At 34.7% G+C, this 19,853-nt stretch overlaps 1 protein-coding gene across 5 annotated transcripts in view; it reads left to right on the top strand.

The window, feature by feature from the left end:
• DYNC2I1 (dynein 2 intermediate chain 1) overlaps positions 1-19,853 on the top strand; it is a 33,892-nt gene that overhangs the window by 4,093 nt on the left and 9,946 nt on the right. For 4 of the 5 annotated variants that reach the window (XM_039391366.1, XM_039391363.1, XM_039391365.1 and 1 more), the window contains 16 exons: positions 664-1,093; positions 1,662-1,714; positions 2,324-2,647; positions 3,919-3,977; positions 5,393-5,450; positions 7,734-7,811; positions 8,581-8,776; positions 10,468-10,570; positions 13,173-13,302; positions 13,769-13,880; positions 14,263-14,357; positions 14,681-14,807; positions 15,640-15,812; positions 16,397-16,559; positions 17,697-17,810; positions 18,876-18,937. In XM_039391366.1, the coding sequence (XP_039247300.1) occupies positions 664-1,093; positions 1,662-1,714; positions 2,324-2,647; positions 3,919-3,977; positions 5,393-5,450; positions 7,734-7,811; positions 8,581-8,776; positions 10,468-10,570; positions 13,173-13,302; positions 13,769-13,880; positions 14,263-14,357; positions 14,681-14,807; positions 15,640-15,812; positions 16,397-16,559; positions 17,697-17,810; positions 18,876-18,937 (2,277 nt within the window). The remainder of the gene's footprint in view (positions 1-663; positions 1,094-1,661; positions 1,715-2,323; positions 2,648-3,918; positions 3,978-5,392; positions 5,451-7,733; positions 7,812-8,580; positions 8,777-10,467; positions 10,571-13,172; positions 13,303-13,768; positions 13,881-14,262; positions 14,358-14,680; positions 14,808-15,639; positions 15,813-16,396; positions 16,560-17,696; positions 17,811-18,875; positions 18,938-19,853) is intronic. The other variant, XM_039391364.1, reaches the window with a different exon arrangement.

Here is a 19,853-nt window from a genome sequence, read left to right on the forward strand (position 1 = left end):
ACTTTAAATCTGCACCATCAAATACAAACAGTACAGATCTTTAACATGTAGCTTGTCACACTGACTGTTCTGGAATCTGTCTAGTCCAAGGGTATCCAGAGCCAGGCCCACTCAGCTATTTCTAGCTACACAGGTCATATAAGGTTGCTCTATGAATTTCTTAATTAGGTAAATGGAAATAATACTCTGTTATGGTAATCACACAGCAGTCAACGGGATCTAACTTGCTGGCCACCCAAATCCAAGTTACAGCTCTGCTTTATGTCTACTTACTCACATTCCTATATGTATATTATCTATTGTATTTATTTTCATCATCTATCATGTTTGTCATGCATTTTTAAACTCAGTAATTACATTATCTGCTGTCAAACAGGCATTGAAGCTCCAGTCAGGTACACCATTGATATTCATGTTAGGTTCTTTTTGTATTTTTTAAAAGCTTCTTATCTATCTTATTATTATTCCATTTATTAATCCTTTTTACAGTAACCGCAGACATAATGTTAGTAATTTTGCAAAGTAAGCCTAGAATAGATCAGCATTTTAATGTGATTTGGGAAATCAAATGAACATTCAGCAACCTACCAATTTTTTTTTTTTTGCACATGAATATATTAATATCAAATATTAATAACAATAGATTTTTTTTTTTGATTTCAGGCATCACAACCAGATAGTCAAAATGAAGACCAAAAGCACAGAGAAAAGAAACTGCAGAAAGATAGGTCTGCTCTTGACACAGACACTCATAAACATGAACGAAAAGACAGAGGGAAGAGCAAGGAAAGAACACGAGAGAGAGAGAGGCTTAAATCTAGTGAGAGAGACAGGGATAAAATGAGAGAGAGAGAAAGGGGAAAAGAGCACCAGAGAGGAGACCGGGAGAGATACAGAGATAAGCTTCAAGAGCCACATTTGGAGAAGGAAAGATACAGTGTACCCAAACATAAAGATAGGGAGAGTGATAGAGAAGGAGACAAAAAGCATAAGAGACATGAGATAAAGCAAATAGATACACAAAATAATCTGAAATCATTTGAAGGAGGACATAAAGAACATCACAGAAGAAGAGAAAGCAGGCATCGTTTGGGTGAGTTGCTTTAGGTTGCTTTTGTCCTTGGAAGTTTTTGATGTTTAGCTAGGAATACTCTGAATCCATACCCCCTCTGTACGGAGAGGATAAAGACAGGTAGGTGTGAATGCCTACTGACAGGTGTATCTTTAGAGAATCTTTTGGTAACCTAGTTTTATTTTAGTGCTTTAAAAAAAAGTGATGCTTGTTTCCCTTCCTCTGAACAGAGGATGGATATCACTGGTTTTGTTGCTCAGTTGACTTGAAGAGAACAAGAACCTTCCTGCCCAGACATTCTCTACTGAGTGACCCTTTGAATCCCCAGCCTGCAGGGTGACTGCTGAAGTTGGTAGCTTGTGTCATTACTCCTATCATTACACAGGACAATTGAGAACATTAGGAAAGAAGAAGGAGTAACCAGCTTTGGAGGGAGAATTTCAACAGAATATTAATTTCTTTTTCGAAAGCTTTTGTGTTAGAGAAAACACATGTCACTGAAATACTATTTTCTACATGCTAGAGTTAATTATGTACAGAGTTTAAGTATTATAAAGTTTGTTCCTTAATTTATACATCTGTTTTCTAGAGGAGGAAAAAACAAGAAGTGAAGAGCAAGAAAGAAGGCATAAAGAAAAGAAGGTAAAGGAAGGGAAGGTAGTGAAGTGTTTCATAACACAATAAGATAAAATTGTAGAATACTGAAGAAATTGGATCAGACTCCATTTCTTGAGAAATCCTAGAGATGCATAGACAGTAAGGTGCTCACAAGTGTACAAAACACACAGAAATATATCTCAGCCATTCTGTTTTAAGGAAATGCTTTATTCTTTTTTTTTAAAGTAAACATTAAATAAAATTTTCATAGCAAACAGTGGTTCATTTTTGCACAGTTAAATCAAAAATTTCCATTTGTTATTTATTACTTTGTTACAAGGGTAATTGATACATCCTACTTTATTTTAGACCACCCAGTAAATAAGAATCAAATTTTTGTGTGAAGAATATGTAGTCCAAAGAATTTTCTGTAGCAAAGTATGATATGTCCCAGAAGAACTATCAGAATCTCAAGTGCTATAATAATTTGAAACTTGCTATCATAGGAAATTAAAGTGGTTGGAAGATCCATGTGACAGAAAGATTAAGTACTTATAAATCCATCATTCTAATGGTCAAAAAATGATAGATTTGTGAAGATAAAACAGTCCTGGAGAACTTTCTAACCCTTTAATGTTATTTTTCTCTTTCCAGGATAATGATGCAAGAAGGAAAATTGACAAATTTTTAACCTACAAAGTTGAAGGTGAACGTGTACACAAGTTAGAGAAAGATCAAGAGTTGGATAAAGAGGGTGAAAGAAAACATAAAGAAAAAAAAGAACATTCTGTTGGGCCAGAAAAAGAGAGGCTTTCAAAAGAGAGAAGTCATAAACAGTATGGAAAGGAAGAGGAAGAAAAACATAAATCAAGGAGATCTAAAGAGGGATCTTCCCATGGAGACAGAGAAGGACAAGCAGCAGAAGTTAATGAGAGAATAAAAAGCAGAGACAATGAAAGAAAGAAGCATGATCTAAGGGTAGGTTTTGTTAAAACATTATAGCTTACTTTAATTCTCAATTCATCATAGATAGGAGAGTAATAAAAATCTGGGATTGTAAGTCAATATCTTCTGAAACTTGAGGCCAAAGTGGTAGATTAAAACACTATATCTGTATTTAAGTATCGTAATCCAGAGCTGATTCTTCCCATTAAATTTAATCAAGAGACTTGCTTATGTTAGAAACATCTTTTATGCATAAAATTCTTTATTGCTATGACTTTTGCAATTTTTACAAACACCTTGAGTGAAGCTGTCATTAGGCTTGAGGTCCATTCAAGTGTGTTGGCTATCTCTATAGAAAGAAACTATGATTTTAATAGAAGCTATTTTCCATGTTGTCTATAAAGGGAGCCATCTAACTCACAAGTAGGCATGTGGGTGTAGACCCCTCATATTTGTGGGGTTTGCCTCTACTTCTGAAGCATATCTTTTATATTTCTAATATAGAGCATGTTATTTCCTAGAGACTTAATCAAAACCTTGATATTTTTTACTGGTTTTTGTAAGTATTCATTCTACAAGAATGAGAGAAGGAATATCTAGTAATTTGTAATTCTTAAAAGCAGATAAGTCTTATGGAACATATTACTATTAAGATGGTCTAGGCTAGTGCCTGAAGAGTGAAGGTGTACAAGCTTCTCAAATAAAATTTCAGAAATATATATTCTAGTGAAAAGCTAGTCATCCTGGGTGTAGGGGCCCACCCTGAGTGATTCCTGTGACTGACTTTCTGCAGCAGGCAACAAAAGTCTATCAGGAACTTGCTCAAGATTTGGCTTCCTTAGAAATTTATTCAAATAGCTGTTACAGGACATGCACAAAGATGCTTCTGTCCCAGAGTTATGCTTGGTTTTCTGAAGTTCATGGATAGAGACAAGCACTTTTGTGTTAAACAACTTATTGAATACATTTCCAAATTTAGGGAGACCTTCATAATACAGAATTTAAGAGTCAAGTCCCTATACTGGGTATTGAAAGTGCCTGAGACTGTTTCTCTGTCCCTGGGTCCAATTTGTGTAAATTGTTGGAGTACAAACTGTTAAAATCTCTGTTTGGAACAAGTCCATTGTCCCTACGAGTTTTTCAGAAGATCTTACAAGCAATGACTGAAATAAAAAATAATATGTCATTGAAGCAATTAATTAGAGACCTTTCTTACTGTTTGATAACACTGTTACTAATACAGGTTCATATATATATTTCCTCCCAACATTTCTGACACATGAATATGGTGACTTCTTTTACAGACCAGCGAATACAAAAAGGAGGAGAGGATTCAAGAGAAAACAAGCCATCAGCATGTAAGGTAAATTCAGAGATTTAAAATAAGTATATACTAGACAGTATCCACTAAAATTCATTTACCACCAAACCAATATGCATGAATTCTTGATCTCAGATATGTGGGGTGAATATAACGTTTTTCATAGGCCCAATACAATAGTGATTAAAAAAAAAAAGTGTGTGTTTTGCCCCTAAGGTGATTCAGTTAAAAATGTATGTCTTTATATTCCATTTATTTGTTTTGTATCCCATGGTAGCAAGAGTTATTTTGCAGTCCTTGCAAACTACATATATATTAATCTGGGCACTTAGTTTGGAAGACAGAAATGCTGTATTTTACCACCTGGAAGTTCACTATACAGTCATGTGGACACATATAAGGTTCATGATGAACTATATAGGACTCCCTTATGTTATTTATTTTAATTTGAATATCTGTACTTAGTTCCTATCCTGGATAGTATTTAAACATTAGATATATATAACAATTTTGCAGTTGTGTATGAAAGGGAAAAGTCCAAGTCATCCTCAGTAAAATTTCAGGGTTATATTTCTAAGTTTTATTACTAGCAAATATAAAATCTTACAGAAGTTTCCTGTATATTCCAGTTCTCTTTGCATTCTTTAATTCTCCAGCCATGTGAAATTCCTATACAGCTTTCTGAAGTGCATAGCTGGGAAAAGAGAGTGAACCATTTCTGAATGGCAAGGAAGGTAGTCTGATTCAGTGGGATGCCCCAAAACCCTGGTTCAGCTTCAAGCACTGTTAATATTGAATCATTCTAATTTGTTACGACAGGATCCAGCAAAATTTTAATTTTTGTTGTTGCTTTTTCCCGTGTTTATCAATCCCAACAGCGTATTTGAATAGTCACTTAAGAAGTCAAAACATTCTCTTCCTGAAGTCCAATACTTGTAAGATAATCAAATAGATTGTTAAGGAGCAGAGTGGGTTGTTAATTGTCTCCTGCTCTCTGACCCTGATTGCATTGTCCTCATAAATAAAACCCCTGAATGAAAGCAGAGGTTTGAAGTCAGTCTGTGATTTATGGCTTTTATAGCATATTGCACCAACCTGCTCTTGATCTCCAGTTCACTGCAGACATTAATACAAGTAATAAATGTGTGGGTTTAATAGTTTTTTTCCTTTTTCTTCCATTTTGGTGCAATTATAGGTGGTAAATTTGGAAAAATATTTTGTAGTTCTTAGCTGGTTATTCACGTGGCTGTTTCATGGTAATTTTACGTAATAGAGATCTGTAGAAATATTAGTAGAAATACTTCAGTTTATTAAAATTTTCAAGTGTTTTTTTCCTTTTTCATGAAAAAAGACTTTTTTTTTCCGAAACAAATAAAACCCCCAGAAGACAAAACCAAAACAGAACTGCTGTCTTCTGAGTTAAACAATAAAATAGATATTCTCTTTTTTTTCAATAGGACTATAAAAGATAAGGGAAAACTCATTGAAAAAGAGGAAAAGGACACAAGACAAGAGGTAAAACTATTTGATTTTGGAACTTAGAATGGTACATTTGTATTGAGATGAATAACAATTACAATATATGTTTCAATATAGTGCATTCAAAGATGATATAAGATTTAGGTATACTGGTCTTCAGGTATCTCCTAACCTCTCTTCCTGGATACAGCATTAGAAAATTTATTTCTTCTATATAAATTTGCTAAACATTGTAGGTAGCCATTTATTCAACTGTATTTCAGTATCTTCTATGCTTGAAAAAGTAACTCAATAAGGGGGAAGAGTTTAGATGTGTAATAGAAATCATCTATAGCTACCTAAAGTATATTATATCTTTCTGTGAACAGCTGACACAGGCAAATAACAGATAATGCAAGCCAAGTAAAATGCAGCTAACAGTGTAGTTCATATATGTCTTAAATCAATTGCCATAAGAAATGGGAAAGTATTTTTATATTTTTCAATGGACAGTTGCAGACAGAACCAAATTTTCAGCAAGCTCTGGAGAATAATTGAGTTTATTTGGGCCAGTCTGTGCAGATGCAGCCTATAACTTTACCATACAAATTTTAAAATGTTTTGTCCTATTTTCTAGTGTTTGATTCAGCTCACCTGAAAGTGTGAATTGTTTATGGTGAGGACCTAAATTTCATTTGCAGATTGTGGAGAGAAATAGGCAGTTCAGTCCTTTTTTATTTAGTCTCCTCCATTATCTTCTCTGTCTTCATTGACAATGGGAGGCACCATAGGAGGATGAAATCTCTACTTAAGACCACACTCAGCAGGGAGAATTAAATCAAATTCCAGGGGCTTACAATTTATGCTGTTGATTTTCTTTGTATGTTTGTTACTCCACTTGCCACAGCCATCCAGATATTCCAGCATGACTTCCTAATCCTGCTTGGTATTGACAATATATTCTCCATATATTCTTTAAAGTAGGAACCCAGACAACTGCTGACAGGTGGAGGTTTTTAGTGTGTAAAAACTACATGTTTAATATGGACTGTTATAAACAAGTGTGTTATTAATAAAAATGACTGCTCTGTAGGCATATTCTGAGATGATGACACTAAGATAAAAAAGACTATAACTATCTTTATGAGTGTGTTACTAAATGGAATAAAGATTTTTTTAAAAATTACATGAATTATACTATATGAATTAGTTATTGCTGAGTACCTGCACCCTCTCAGGCAGAACAAATTAGAGGAATTTTGCCCAGTTTTGCCCAGATGGACAATCTGACTGATATAATTTATTGTTGATCCAAAGACTGAGTTGAGAAATGACAAAAAGTGGCAACTAGAACTACTATAGTCCCAATCCTACTAGTTCCAGGAGTGTGAGAGTTCTGAAAAGTAGAAGCTGCTTACTACTATATAATGTCCTTAATGACATCCTGTGAAAACTAGTTGGCTGTAGCTTTTCAGAAGTCACAGAAGGATCAAAAGTGCACCTTACTTGACAACCAGCTGCTATCTTTTGGTTGTAAATGTAGAACCAGGTAATAGGTGTGCTGTTATGCTGGATAATTTTCAGAAAACCTCCTATTTATTTCCACTTTGTAACCTGTTGAAAGCCCTGATATTTGGATAATTTAATCTATGACTTTGAAGATGCCATTGAGGAAAAAAGCTGATTAAAGGTTGGATAGATCAGTGTGTGTCATTTTAAGCTTCTCGTTTGTTTGGGGTATGTGTTTGGGTAAATAAATGGCATTGTTTTAATTAATAAGCTAGAGAAAGGAAAATTATTTGAAATTATTTCAGGGATACCATAAATTTTATTCCATGCAAATAAAGTAGAGGATTCATTGTTAACAGAGTCATTTATGTATAAAAATATATAATTTTCTTGTTGTGTCCATGTCTCTCTTTTCCTGGTTTCAACACTTGCACTATTTCATTAACAATATGAGTCTGCCAGTAAAACTTAAGTAATAATTTTGTCTAATACTCAGAAAAGTAGAGCAGTCTTATTTTTTTTGTTACACCATCATGGAAATTATAGGCAACATAGCAGTTTTTATGTCTTTTCCAGTAAAAATACTGGTGGAAAAACAGGTGGTCTTCACAAGATAAGGCTGAGTTATGTTTTTCTTCCTGTGCTATTCATTTAAGTCAGTAATTATCCCTTGTTAATACACTTTTATTTATATTTATAAACTATATGCTGTATGTTTGGTTGAAAATGTAGAAGTATCTGAGAACAACAACTATTTACTTTATGCTAGGATTTGGGAGATAAAGATATTTTTGTAAGATTATTTAAGTTTCACTTGCTTTTCTCATTTAGGAAATGAAAGATACACACATCTATAATTCAGACACAGGACTTAATGACATTTCAGCAAATTATGAAGATGATTTTGAAGTAAGTAAAAGCATACAGTTGTCTGTGAAGTAATTCTTGAGTATCAAAATAGTGAATAGCTTTGTTGACAGAAATAAAAAGTACAGAATATTATATGGTTTTTAGTTCTTTTTTTTGTGACAGTGACCTTTAACTTGGCTAACAGTAGATAATGAGGAATTAAAATGTTATGTAGAAATTCTTTGCTGTATATTTATTTAGCTTTCATCAGTAGCCCTTTATCATTCAGTGGAGAGAAATGAGCACATTTAAGACTTGTTCATATCATTTGTTATTATTTCAGCATGAGATAAATTGTCTTAGTTAACAGAATTATTAAAGTATGAGCCTTATGCATGGACTTGCAAACAGATAGTGTGGCAGTTTAGAAAATTTGAACCTGCCATTAAAGGGCAGCTTGAATTAAAACTATCATATAAATGACTTCATACATCCCTGAAGCATTTATGCCACTGAACATTGTTATTTTATCTCTTTAAGGAACACATAATTCACATAAATATATAGTTTCCACTCTAGGATATTAAGAAAGACTATTTTGGGCACTGAAAAACAACACTGGGGGATTGTCCTGTCTTGATTAAAATTACTGCACAATCAAGAGATGCCATTCAATTTCTATCAAACAACTATTTTAGAATGCCTTTCAGTCAGAGGATTTATCTGCATGAGATTTTTATTTTGACACCATTTTATAATTTTTTAAAAGATCTTGAAAAAATACATCTATAATCTGTGTTAGTTATTGAAAGTTTTGTTACTTTTCAAGGATTATGAAGATGATTTTGAAGATGATGAAGACAAAAGTGGTGAAGAAAGAGATGCAGAAGAAAACCTAAGGGAGATTCCATTTTCCAGAACATCAGAAATAGAAGAAATTCAAAGAGCAATTAGTGCAGAAAATGATAGAATTTTTAATTCACCGCTGAAGAAACTTGAAGATGAAAAAAAGGAACCAATCATGGGTATGTGACTAGATACCAATCTTTTTTATTAAATGTATGAGTAACACATACAACTTAGGAGTAAACAGGCCACTTTTTCTAGAAGTCTGCCTAAAGACAAAGTCTGGTGCTCTGGATGAGTCACTTGGGTTTGTGGGTAAGCACTGCAGCTTCCACATTACTAATGACTGATTCAGAGGCATTACTAATCATTTAAAATGTGAAGTATAAAAATGTACAGACTGACATTTAATACATCTTATTTTGGGTAAGAGGAGGATATGAGAGTCTGGATTTTGAAAGCTAGAGGAGTGTTAGAACAGTTTGGGGCTTCTGCTGGCGTTAAATTCACCTTTTTCTTTTAAGCAAATTTGAAGCCTCTGTTCTGGGTGGAAAGGTGAGAGAAATATCGATACTACTGAGATATATAGTCCTACATAACTTTTAAATGCAGGCTCTTTTTACAGTGTTGTCTTGCATTCAGTTGATCTGATACCTGGGAGTGGCAGAGCTACTTATTTTCCTACAGTTGTTCCTGTAAAGTTCCCTTTGCACTCCACACTCAAGTGAATAACTGTATATAATCATTGTGCAAAAGAATAATAATTAGCTTTTTAGTCTGGTTCGTGCAAAGTTATTAAAGTCATGGAAGAATAGCATGGAGTTTCTGTAACTCTTTATAGTATCTCTCAAAGGTCTTTTCCTGCCTAGAAAATTCTATGATTCTGTCAATAGATTTTCAGTTCAGTAAAAGAGTAGTTGCAGCCAGTACCAGTAATGTGAATTTCTCCTTGCAGAAGATTTATGCAATTATTATTTTTCTAATAAACAATATGGAATCAATAAATTCGTTCCATTAATGCTATAGGACAGGATACTAGGACATTAATGAACAGCATGGCATTCTAATATAGAATCAGATTTTCAAATTTCAGAATTGTAGCACTTGGTGCTTTATTCTAAATTACACAATAGACATTTTTTTGATGAAGTTTCGACCTCATTTGCTTAAAATGGTTGTTGATCATTCTGGTAATTATTTTTAGAAGTTGAAAAGCATATTACAAGTATTGCCTAAAAAGGCAGTCTTCCTTTGAGGAAGTGAAACACCATTAGTCCTGACTGGAAGTTGGATATTAAGGTCAATTAGCTACCACTTAGCCTGGAAAGGGAGTAAAATAGGCATGACAACAGTTATTGTAGTTGGTCTATTAACTGTGGCTTTTGAAGGAACAATTTTCAGTATTTTCCTTATTCATCCAAGGACATTAGTTAAGCTTGTGCTGAGGAGGTTCTCCACTACGTGTAGTGATGAATTCTGATTTAGAGGGGGAAGTCTGTGTCAGTTTGGTAGGATTTTTAGAATGGATCATAGAGTGTTTTACTGTACATAGGGGAACAAGGGACCTGCTAATGGCAAGAGGAAGAAAGAGGCCCTTTCTGCATCACAGTCTTCTAAAACAAAAATTGCTATGGTCAGTCATTTTGAATTGATGGATAAAAGACCATAATAAGGGACATATCCTGGCCCATTACTGAAGTTAAGCTCATTATACTGAAAGCTGTGATAGAGCACTTTGTGTAGCCTGTAAACTAGTCGTTTTTAGTAGCTGTGTTGTAATAAATCTGTTGCTTTTTAGACTTACTGCTTTGCGTTTTCATGCACTGTAAAGTGTGAACTGTAACACTAACAATGGTTTATAATATCACAGAAAACCAATCAGAAACTGTCAGAAACTCTTTTTGTGGAATATTCATGGATTTTCAAATGGCAAACCAACGACAAAGTAGCCGAAATATGGCCAGTAAACAGAAGTAAGTGTATTTTAAATATTCCACACAAAAGGGCAGCTCACTATGTGAGATGTAATTTTTTTCATTGTATTTGAAATATGTGAACTTTATAACTTTGAGGCTTATAGAATCAAGTATTATTTTGTTAGCTAACAGTAATTAGTTCTTAAGTATAATGTACAGGCTTTGCTACATAAAATTTTGTAACAGAAATTTATGTATATATCAGTTTATGTGTATCATAATTCTTCAGTCACTTAATTAGATATTGACCTAAAGTACTAAAGAACAAGCCCTTTAGCTGCTGTTGGGTCTCTGCAGAACCGTAATTTCTTGAAATATTCAAGATACTTTATGGTGTGTTACTGTTACCAAAATAGCATGTTCCTTTTCAGGGATAACACCAGTTGGTGTAAAAACATGTTATTACTGATCTAAAATTGATCTAGATTTGAGATATCTAAGACATCCCTGTATTTTAAAGAAACAAATTGATGCTTGCTTTTTGTGGAACTTGCCAGGAGCTCCAGATTTATCTGAAGCACTGTATATACCTCCAATTTTCTGTTGAAGTACCGGGATGCATAAAGCAAGATTATTAAATGTTGTTGTTAATAATAGATTCCACTGTTTCATGGCTCCACATCAGTGACTAATCTTCACATAAGGAGAATTTTATTGTCTAAGCTGTCTAATTCACCTTGTCTAAATTTATGTGCCCAAATTTTACGCAAGTTCATTGTCTAGGCTTCCTCCCTAGATGGTGGAGACAAATTAGGAAACTCAGGAAGGCATCTCTGAAGAATTGACTTCTGGAATGTTTTTCAGCCTCTAGTGATTGTGTACTATGACTGATTATGGCTATGTATATAACTCTGTGTACATCCTGACAACATAAATATCTGTGAAGATACAAAGCATTTTCATGGAAAGAGAAAGGAGCTGTGGAATTTAATGCTGTGATAATACATTACTACCAGTAAATAGACTGAAAGCATCCCTTAAATGAGCTGTGGCACTTTGGAGTTGTGAGAAATAATATGAGCTTATTAGTTTATTTTAAGGATTTGTGTGTATGTGTTATTCAGATTTGCAACTAGGAAGCAACTTTCATACGTTTGAGTAAGATCTTAGCAATCTGTGCCCACGTTTGTGAAGAGGTGACATTAAGAAGCACAAGTTAAAATAAAATTTGTGTAAGAAAATGCAATAGATGTCATCAAGTAGCAAAAAAGGGATATATCTGGTTTGTATTTATTTATAGTTTTTAAGGACATTAAAAAAACCTGAAAGTGCAAGAGAGAGACAGGGAGACTGCAAAAATGTTCTCATTGTTGAGGGATTTGCACTATAGCAAGAGCCTGGAATTAACTTGTAAACTGACATCTGCATGTAATTCAAGCAGTTCACTCTTAAAATGAAACATCTTAACAGCTTTATGTCATTACAGCATGTAGATAGTCATGTGAATTGTGACAAAGATTGTCAGTCTTTTCATTATCCACACATCCACACAAGTTAAGTGATACTTAACTCTTTATCATTAACTCTTTGTAGTTAATGATAAGTAATATCACATAAATGTATTTTTACTTTACAGAGTAGAGATACAGTATGTGAAGGTAGACTTATTTTCCAATTAAGAATCAAACTATGGTTTTATTTGTGAGCAAAGATGAAAAAAATAAAAATTAAGGTAGGCAGAAAATAAAAGAATTGAGAGAAGATGGATAAGGCAGTTATTTTTTTATCATTCCAGCAAGAGAATTTAGGAAGATGGAAAGATTTGGTGTTTCATAGGACAAAGAGGTATCTCAGATCCTGTACAATGTGTTAATCTTACTCAAAACTAAAAATACAAGTGGAAAAATACACAGTCTCCCTCAATCTTGAATACTTGTTTTCATACAATTTAGATCAAATCCAACACTCCAGTAACTGAAGTTTTTTGGAGGCTTACTTTTGGGGCAAGAGGTCAATATTCATGGCCATGGGTTTTGAATCAGCAATAAAGTAATTTCGTTTGTATATTTCAAATATATTTTAGGATTGATAAACTGCTATTGTTATTTGTTTCCTTAGTGATGTAAAGAGGTATGAATGCAGGCAGTCTATTCTAGTACAAGTGAAGGTCATTCAAGATACATTTGCACGTGTCTAACAAAGACAGGATATTAGAGAAGAACTTTATAAAGCATGTACATATATAAGTGATGTAAGTTAATAAAAGGAGTTTAGGAGAATTAGCCATCATCCTCACTTTTGGAAGAGACATTCATCTCTTACTTCACAGAACAGCTTTTGAATACTTAGAAAAGATGATCTGCTGGGTTTTTGGCAATTTGGGTTTAATAATAAACCATGTTTGGCATTTGCAATCAGTATTGCATTTTCAAATATGATAATTATCTCAGCATAATTAAATGAAAACTCATAACAATATTCTGTATACTTTTATTGATATATTTTCATCTGCCAATTAATTTTGGTACAACTTCAATTCACATAGATTAAAGTGTTGTTAGATCTCTGGTACTGAACAAAATCACATTGCTTTTCTTTTGGAATACCAAATACTTGGTCTTAACCATTTTCTTTTTCTCTCTTGTAATCAATTCTAAAGAAAACGGAGTTCAGAACTTCTCCCACTAATTGACCTGGATTTCTCAGTTAGTTTTTCACTGCTGGATTTGCCCCCTGTAAATGAGTACGACATGTATATCAGGAATTTTGGTAAAATGAACACTAAGCAGGTGCGTAACAAATATATAGTGATACTTAAATCCTGAAAGTGCTGATGCTCGTTCTTGAAAACAATTTTCCTTAAAAAGAAAGTTCCTAAAGCTAATGGAACAGTAGAGTAATAAATTAATAATTTTCATCTCTGAGCCCTAATTACCATAAAGCAACAATCTCAAAACTTTTGACCAGACAGACCATTTCCTTTCTGTGTTAGAAAAGGACTCTTTCATTTTCCTTCCCCATTTTCTAAAGGGCTTTCTGCCTGTCTGTGGCTCAGTGTCCCCAAAAATGCTGCCTTGGTGTGAAATGTGGTAAAATTTGCATGCACAAAATACGGACAGTGTGTCAGTATGCTTAGGTCTGAATTTCCAAAGAGAAGAGGGTGAGCACATCAGTTTTAGAATTCCAAAGTTCTGTTCAGTTCTGTGCTGTCCTTCCTAGCTGTGTCGCCCATTTAGTGATCACTTTCTACCTTAGGCGTACGTTCAGTGTAACGAGGACAATCTGGATAGAGACATTCAGACTGAGGAAGTTGAGACATTGGAGAAATGGACACAGCATCCAGGAGAAAGTTCTCTTGTGTCTGGAGGTGAAGAACATTTTAATCTTATTCGTTTATGGATGTGCTCATGTCATGCAAACTTTCTCTTTTGTGTCCGTTAATTGTGAGAATGTGTAGTGTGTAAGGCTGCACTGAGCCCAAACTGCCAGAGCCACTTCGAGTCCCCATGTGGAGGGGGGTGAGGAATAAGTGGCAGAAACAGTTCTTCCTTCTGGCTTGCTGTTTCTGTTGGCAGCAAAAATGATTCCCCAACAGATCTTGGTCTTCAACACTACTATTCCTGCTGAAGAAAAGCTGATTCTTACCACTCTCCTCTTGCTTAAAAATTAAATCGTTCTTCCACTTTCCTTAACTGATTCCCTTTTGAAGCTTTGAGTTTGATTTTTGGGTTTTTTTTTGTTTTCCATAGGTCCCAGAAACAGCCAGGATATGTCAATGAATGGAGTTCTAACACCTAAAATTGATTCACAAAGATTAGCAAATTTCCTTCGGTCTGCCTGTCAGGTACTTTTGTGTCCTTAATATCCCTTATGAGCTGTGTGCATAACTATACATTGTGATAGATCACTTTCAGCTCTTGTTCTGACTAATTTAATTACATGACTTACATAATACTCATTAGCAATGAGAATCATCTCTGCAAAGGAATGGAATCAGAGCTGTGCGACGTCTGTGTCTGTAAAGCTGTATTTGCAAAGATACAAAATTAACAAGAGAGTTGATAAAGATTTATTAAATTTATCCACCTACCTTTGAAAAAACTAAAATAGCAAAGCTGAAAGATAAGATGACCCTTTTACTTCTATAAATGTAATTATGTTTGAAAGGTGATTGCTGTTTTGCTAGAGGAAGATCAAGTTGCAACACAACCCAGGAAACTAAGATCTCGACAAACCAGTCTGTCTATTAGTGATAGCTGTTTCCAGTTAAATACTAACCAGCCATTCCTCCATGGTAAGGGAACTTTATTCTACACCTTTTAGTATACAGAGTGAACTCTTCTTTCTTTGCAAAATACCATACTCTTTGTCATAACTGTGCAAACAGCACATATCAGGATATCCAGATGCTGTAAACCCCACTTTTCTTTTAGTTGCACTAATCCTGCTGTAACTGTGCAGATTGGTTTCACATTGGTAACATCAGAGCCTCCTACAAGAAATATCATGCATGTCATTTCTTGCCCCTGTTGTTGAGGGGCCATCCTAAGGATATAATTTCATTTGGGCTCTTTATGCTGACAGTAGGGCCAAAACTGTAAATAAAGGCAGGTTATTAAAGGGAGAATATCACCTGATATATTTGAAAAGCAGTTATATCTTCCCCATATAAGCAGTAGCTGTTCTGATGAAAATAAAAATGAAAAATAAAGCACCTGTAATTATGTTAGGAAGGCCTATAACACACCTAGTCTAACATAAACACATGAGGTGAACCAGCAAAAACCTGACCTGTGCTGTTTCCTGTTTGAGACTCAGCTTAATTTTGAGTATATAGAGTGACATCAGATCAGATTGGCTTGCTTATGCCCAGAATAATTATTCTATTAACTTTCTGACTGTCTTGCTTTTTTTTCTCTACTTATAATATTTTGGAATCTTTCTCTAGTCCCTCCTTTTTTGTTGTATAGCTTCAAAAGCAACCCACTCTTAATAGAAATATTATTCATCATTGTGTCTTAGTTCCTTTGTTTGTTGCTATAGCAGCTAAATGTGCTTTTTCATCTGCAGTGAGTTTGCTTTTTCATTTATTGCATTTCTTGCTTGACTTTTTCTTGATGGCTTAGACCGAAAAATATCCTGCCTATATGTCTCTCAAGTTCAGAGGCAGACACTACTTTCTGTTCATGGATTACCTGAGAAGGCAGGTGTGGACTTACTGAACAGAAAGAGCCTCATATGTGTTTGGAACATCTGGCAGCCCTCCAGTCCTCAGAAAGTTTTAATATGTGACTCAGAGGTATGTTTTAATAGCATTGTATATATTGTATATATTGTATATACCCATTGTATATATGGGTTATATTGCATATAACCCATCAAAAAGAAAAGCTTTATTATGTGTATTTTGGGGTTTTTGTCTTGCTGCATGATATGCCATCTTTTGAGAAACACATTTGAGCCTAGTGAATGAAACACTGTTCTCATTCTATTTTGTGCTCCAGAACAAAGTTGTAGTGATGGTCATGGTGTTTTGTTGTTTTGGTTGTTTAATTTAGACTCTATTTCATTGTTGAAGAGTGAATGAAAGTAAAACATCTGGTTCAGATGTTGTCAGGACTTTTCTCTACTCATCACTGCCATGCAGCTGAGTCACCCCCTTCAGTGTCTTGGTAGTAGATGCAGATTACAAAACATTTGTCTTGAAAAGGCAAGGCCTACTGAAAGTCTTCTATCCTACATCCCCTTTTAAAATAAATTGCCCTTTTGCCATAAACACATGTAATCTGTATAGGAATTACACTATGAAGTACATATTTCAGGCTTGGCAAATCATTTGCCTTTATCATAATATCAACCATGCATGTTTTTACTGTTTAACAGGTGATGTGTTGCTGCTTTAGCCCCAGTAAAACAACATTAGTTTTTGCTGGAACAATCGATGGTTCATTGTTGGTCTGGGATCTTCGAGAAGACTCAAGAATGCACCCTCATACAATGATGAGTGGAACTGACTGGACATTTAGAGTTCCAACATTTTCCACTGGTTAGTATCTGTGCATCCTGGTTAGTCATTTTGTGTGCAGTGAAATAATACTCAGTAGCCTAGTTTAGCCAGTTCAGGTATTATATTTAGTCTAGTAAAAATTGTCAATAATTAATAGCTGAACAGAAATGGAAGCCAGCTCAGTGTGCATCAAGCAGTGAGAACAGAGAGGGGGACCAGCTATAAAACCTAAGGAGCATTGTAATATTAAAATGGATACTCAACTAGTACCTCATCTGAAATCATTAACTTAGTCAGTTTTCAATGTGTTGTGTCCCCTAATATAACCTACATTTTTTGATCTACATCTAGACACATATTAGAATTTCTCTGGTTTGACTTAAACACATTCACAAAATCATCTTTTCTTCACAAGTGTATCTAATTGCAGAAGCCATGTAAAAATAAACAGTAGTTGGTTGTTGACAGACTTAATTTTTTTAGTAGGTCAAAGATGCTTGGTCTTGTGTTGCACACTGGGCTGGTAGTCAAATGTATGGGTACAGTTTCATGTAGTAGCAGGCAGGTTTAATGCTGTATATGTAGGAAGCTTTGTGCCTTTATTCTTAAATGAAATTAAGTTCAGTGCACAGGAAAAGTCCAGAAATCATGAGTATCTGGCAAAGAACACTTATTAAAATTACTCTAAATACACATTTATTTTAAAATGTTCTTAAAGGGTAAATACATATTTTCTCATGGTGAATTCTTTGTTTCAGGGTAGTTAATTTCTGTTAAGGGTAATTTTTCTTTGATTTTTTTTTTATGTTAAGCAGTGATTTATTTCTACCACTATTTTTTATGAAGCTTGAAATTATCATAATTCTTTTCATGCTAACCCTGGAAGACTTTAATGAAATGTCTGGTACAGTGGCATAAATGGTACAGCAGCCATTTGGAAAATGAGAAGTAAATAGAAATATTGAAACATTGATTTCTCTAGTAGTATTTTGTTAATTTAGGAAACAGTTTGCAGTATTGTATTTGAGACTTTTGCAAAGTCATTCTTTATGAAGTTCATTATTTGCCGTTCTTTTTTTGTAGTCATCATTTTCCCATAAGCTGAAAAGTGATTAAGGTTTTATTGTTGGTTTTTGTTGAAAGTAATATCATAACTTTCATTGTCCTTAATTACAGATGGCATTCTAAACTCAGTAAACCACACCTCTCCTGTACTTGCAGTGGAACCTGTCTCAACCTCTCTTGACACTGATCACAGTTATGGGCTCTCAGGCCTCTCCTATCAGGAGGGTATGTAAGCTACTCATCAAAGCATCAATACATCTGAGTCTTTCTTTAGGTATCTAGGGAAGCAAATATGTCATAGTCAAAATCCAGTTTATAATGCTGCTTTGCCTCTTGTCTGTGGTATCAACTGCACACAGATGCATGTTTGTTTTCTGCCCTCATTTTTAGGTAATGTTTGTTTGACTTCACATCAGATGTGGTAGCATGCTTGTTATAATGTCTGCTTTCCAGACAATGTTTCATTCTTCCATGATAAAACAAGTTATTATTCGAAAACTGCCTTTAGAAAAGTCTTAATGCTTCTAAAATGCCTGAAAAAAATCTCTATCTGAGTCAGTGGAGCAAATTGCTTATATCTGAAAGCACTTAAAATGTGTGACTGTACTTAGTGGTTTTTCCTGTACCTTTTTCCCATTTTTTTATGACTGACCTTGGCAAAAAACATTCCAATCCTCATGTCCTCAAATTCTCAGACAGTGTGCTGGAGGAGGCATTATTGCTTCCATTGCAGACTAGTACTTTGAAATCTGTAGTGGTTAAAAAAATGTGCTTCATATTGCAGGTTTTACAACATTTCACCTGTTGCACTTTATGTTCCCTTCCAAAGTCCATGCAGAACCCAGACATTTTTAAAAGATGCAGACAGAGATCATCTGCCTTTCTGGTAGGACAAGCTGCACATACTAGAGTAGACAGAGATATAGAACAGAATGTTGGAGATGGAAGGGACCTACAAGGATCATCCAGTCCAACTGCCTGACCAATCTGGGGCTGACCAAGTTAAAACATGGTAAAGGCATTGTCCAAATGCCTCCTAAACACTGACAGCCTTGGGCATTGACCACCTCTCTAGGAAGCCTCTTCCAGTCTTTGACCACCCTCTCAGTAAAGAAACTTTCATACCTTTTTTTGCCTTGGTGGAATTAGAGCACTTTCCCTTTAGAGGCAGCTGAGAGGATTGTAGAAGTGTTAGAGAATGTATTAATGTGGGAAATGTTTTAAATCCTCTGATATTGTTCAGCAGAAAAGTCAATGTATGAATATAAATTGTTGCCATTCCTTCCATAGAAGTGTCAGGCCCTCCATTTCAGATAGCTTCAATGGATGAAAATGGAATCCTCAATATGTGGGTGAGTAATATGTGTAGGAAGAGTATGATGTGTTGGAATAATAAAATACTTCAAATATAGCAACTCCAATTCAGAATTTCTGATGAGAATTTCCTCCCTGAAAAGTGCATTAGCCATTCTGTTGGAATTCTCCTTAAAATTTTTGACCTGACTCCCTAATGTTGTCCTTAGGAAAAACCATGAATTCATGAAAACAGGCAATCAGTAGTTTTACTTCATAGGAATATGTTCACATATTTCTATTAATTTATTAACAGACCTCAATCCTCTTTCACCCATCTGCTTTATTTTAGAATCACAGTGGTGTCAGAGACTGTACTGAATGTAGGGGAGAAATTACATTCATAATTTATATAAAACAAATGTTCAAGAGACAAAAAGTGAAAATCAGTGGTTAAGATTGCCTTGCCTAAAATGTGCTAACCAGGAAGGCACGAGGTCTGTTAGTCTTAATTGCTGTCCTGACAACTCTTCTTTCTATCAGATGTTTTCAGTCGTTTTTTCCTGCTGCAGCTTTGGCTCAGCTGCTGAACATGTTTGCAGCTGAATTGATCTTGCTTAAGGAACCAAAGAGCTCAGTGAATAATAAGGGGATAAAAGTATTTCCCTTCTGTATCACTAATTAAGTCCCTTAAAACTCTAAGTAACTTTAGCAGCAGCTGATTCAGGCCAAGTGATCTACCCTTTCTGTTTGATGAGTCGTGAAAAGCACAGGAAATGTGTAACAATTTCTTATTTTGGAGGTTTAGGTGGTTTGTTTATGAATGACCAAACAAGACGCCAACTAGCAATTAAGTGGAGAATGTAACCTTCCATATTCTGCTTTCCAGCAGGGAACATCCAGCAGGCATGGGAAGCTATTGTTAGAATTGCAGACATTGACAGGGGATAGAGAATCTACCTGTGATCATTGTGA

This window comes from Pipra filicauda, unplaced genomic scaffold (genome assembly GCF_003945595.2).
Source record: "Pipra filicauda isolate LSUMZ 115617 unplaced genomic scaffold, ASM394559v2 scaffold94_size2452230_pilon, whole genome shotgun sequence".
Classification (NCBI taxonomy): Eukaryota; Metazoa; Chordata; class Aves; order Passeriformes; family Pipridae; genus Pipra; species Pipra filicauda.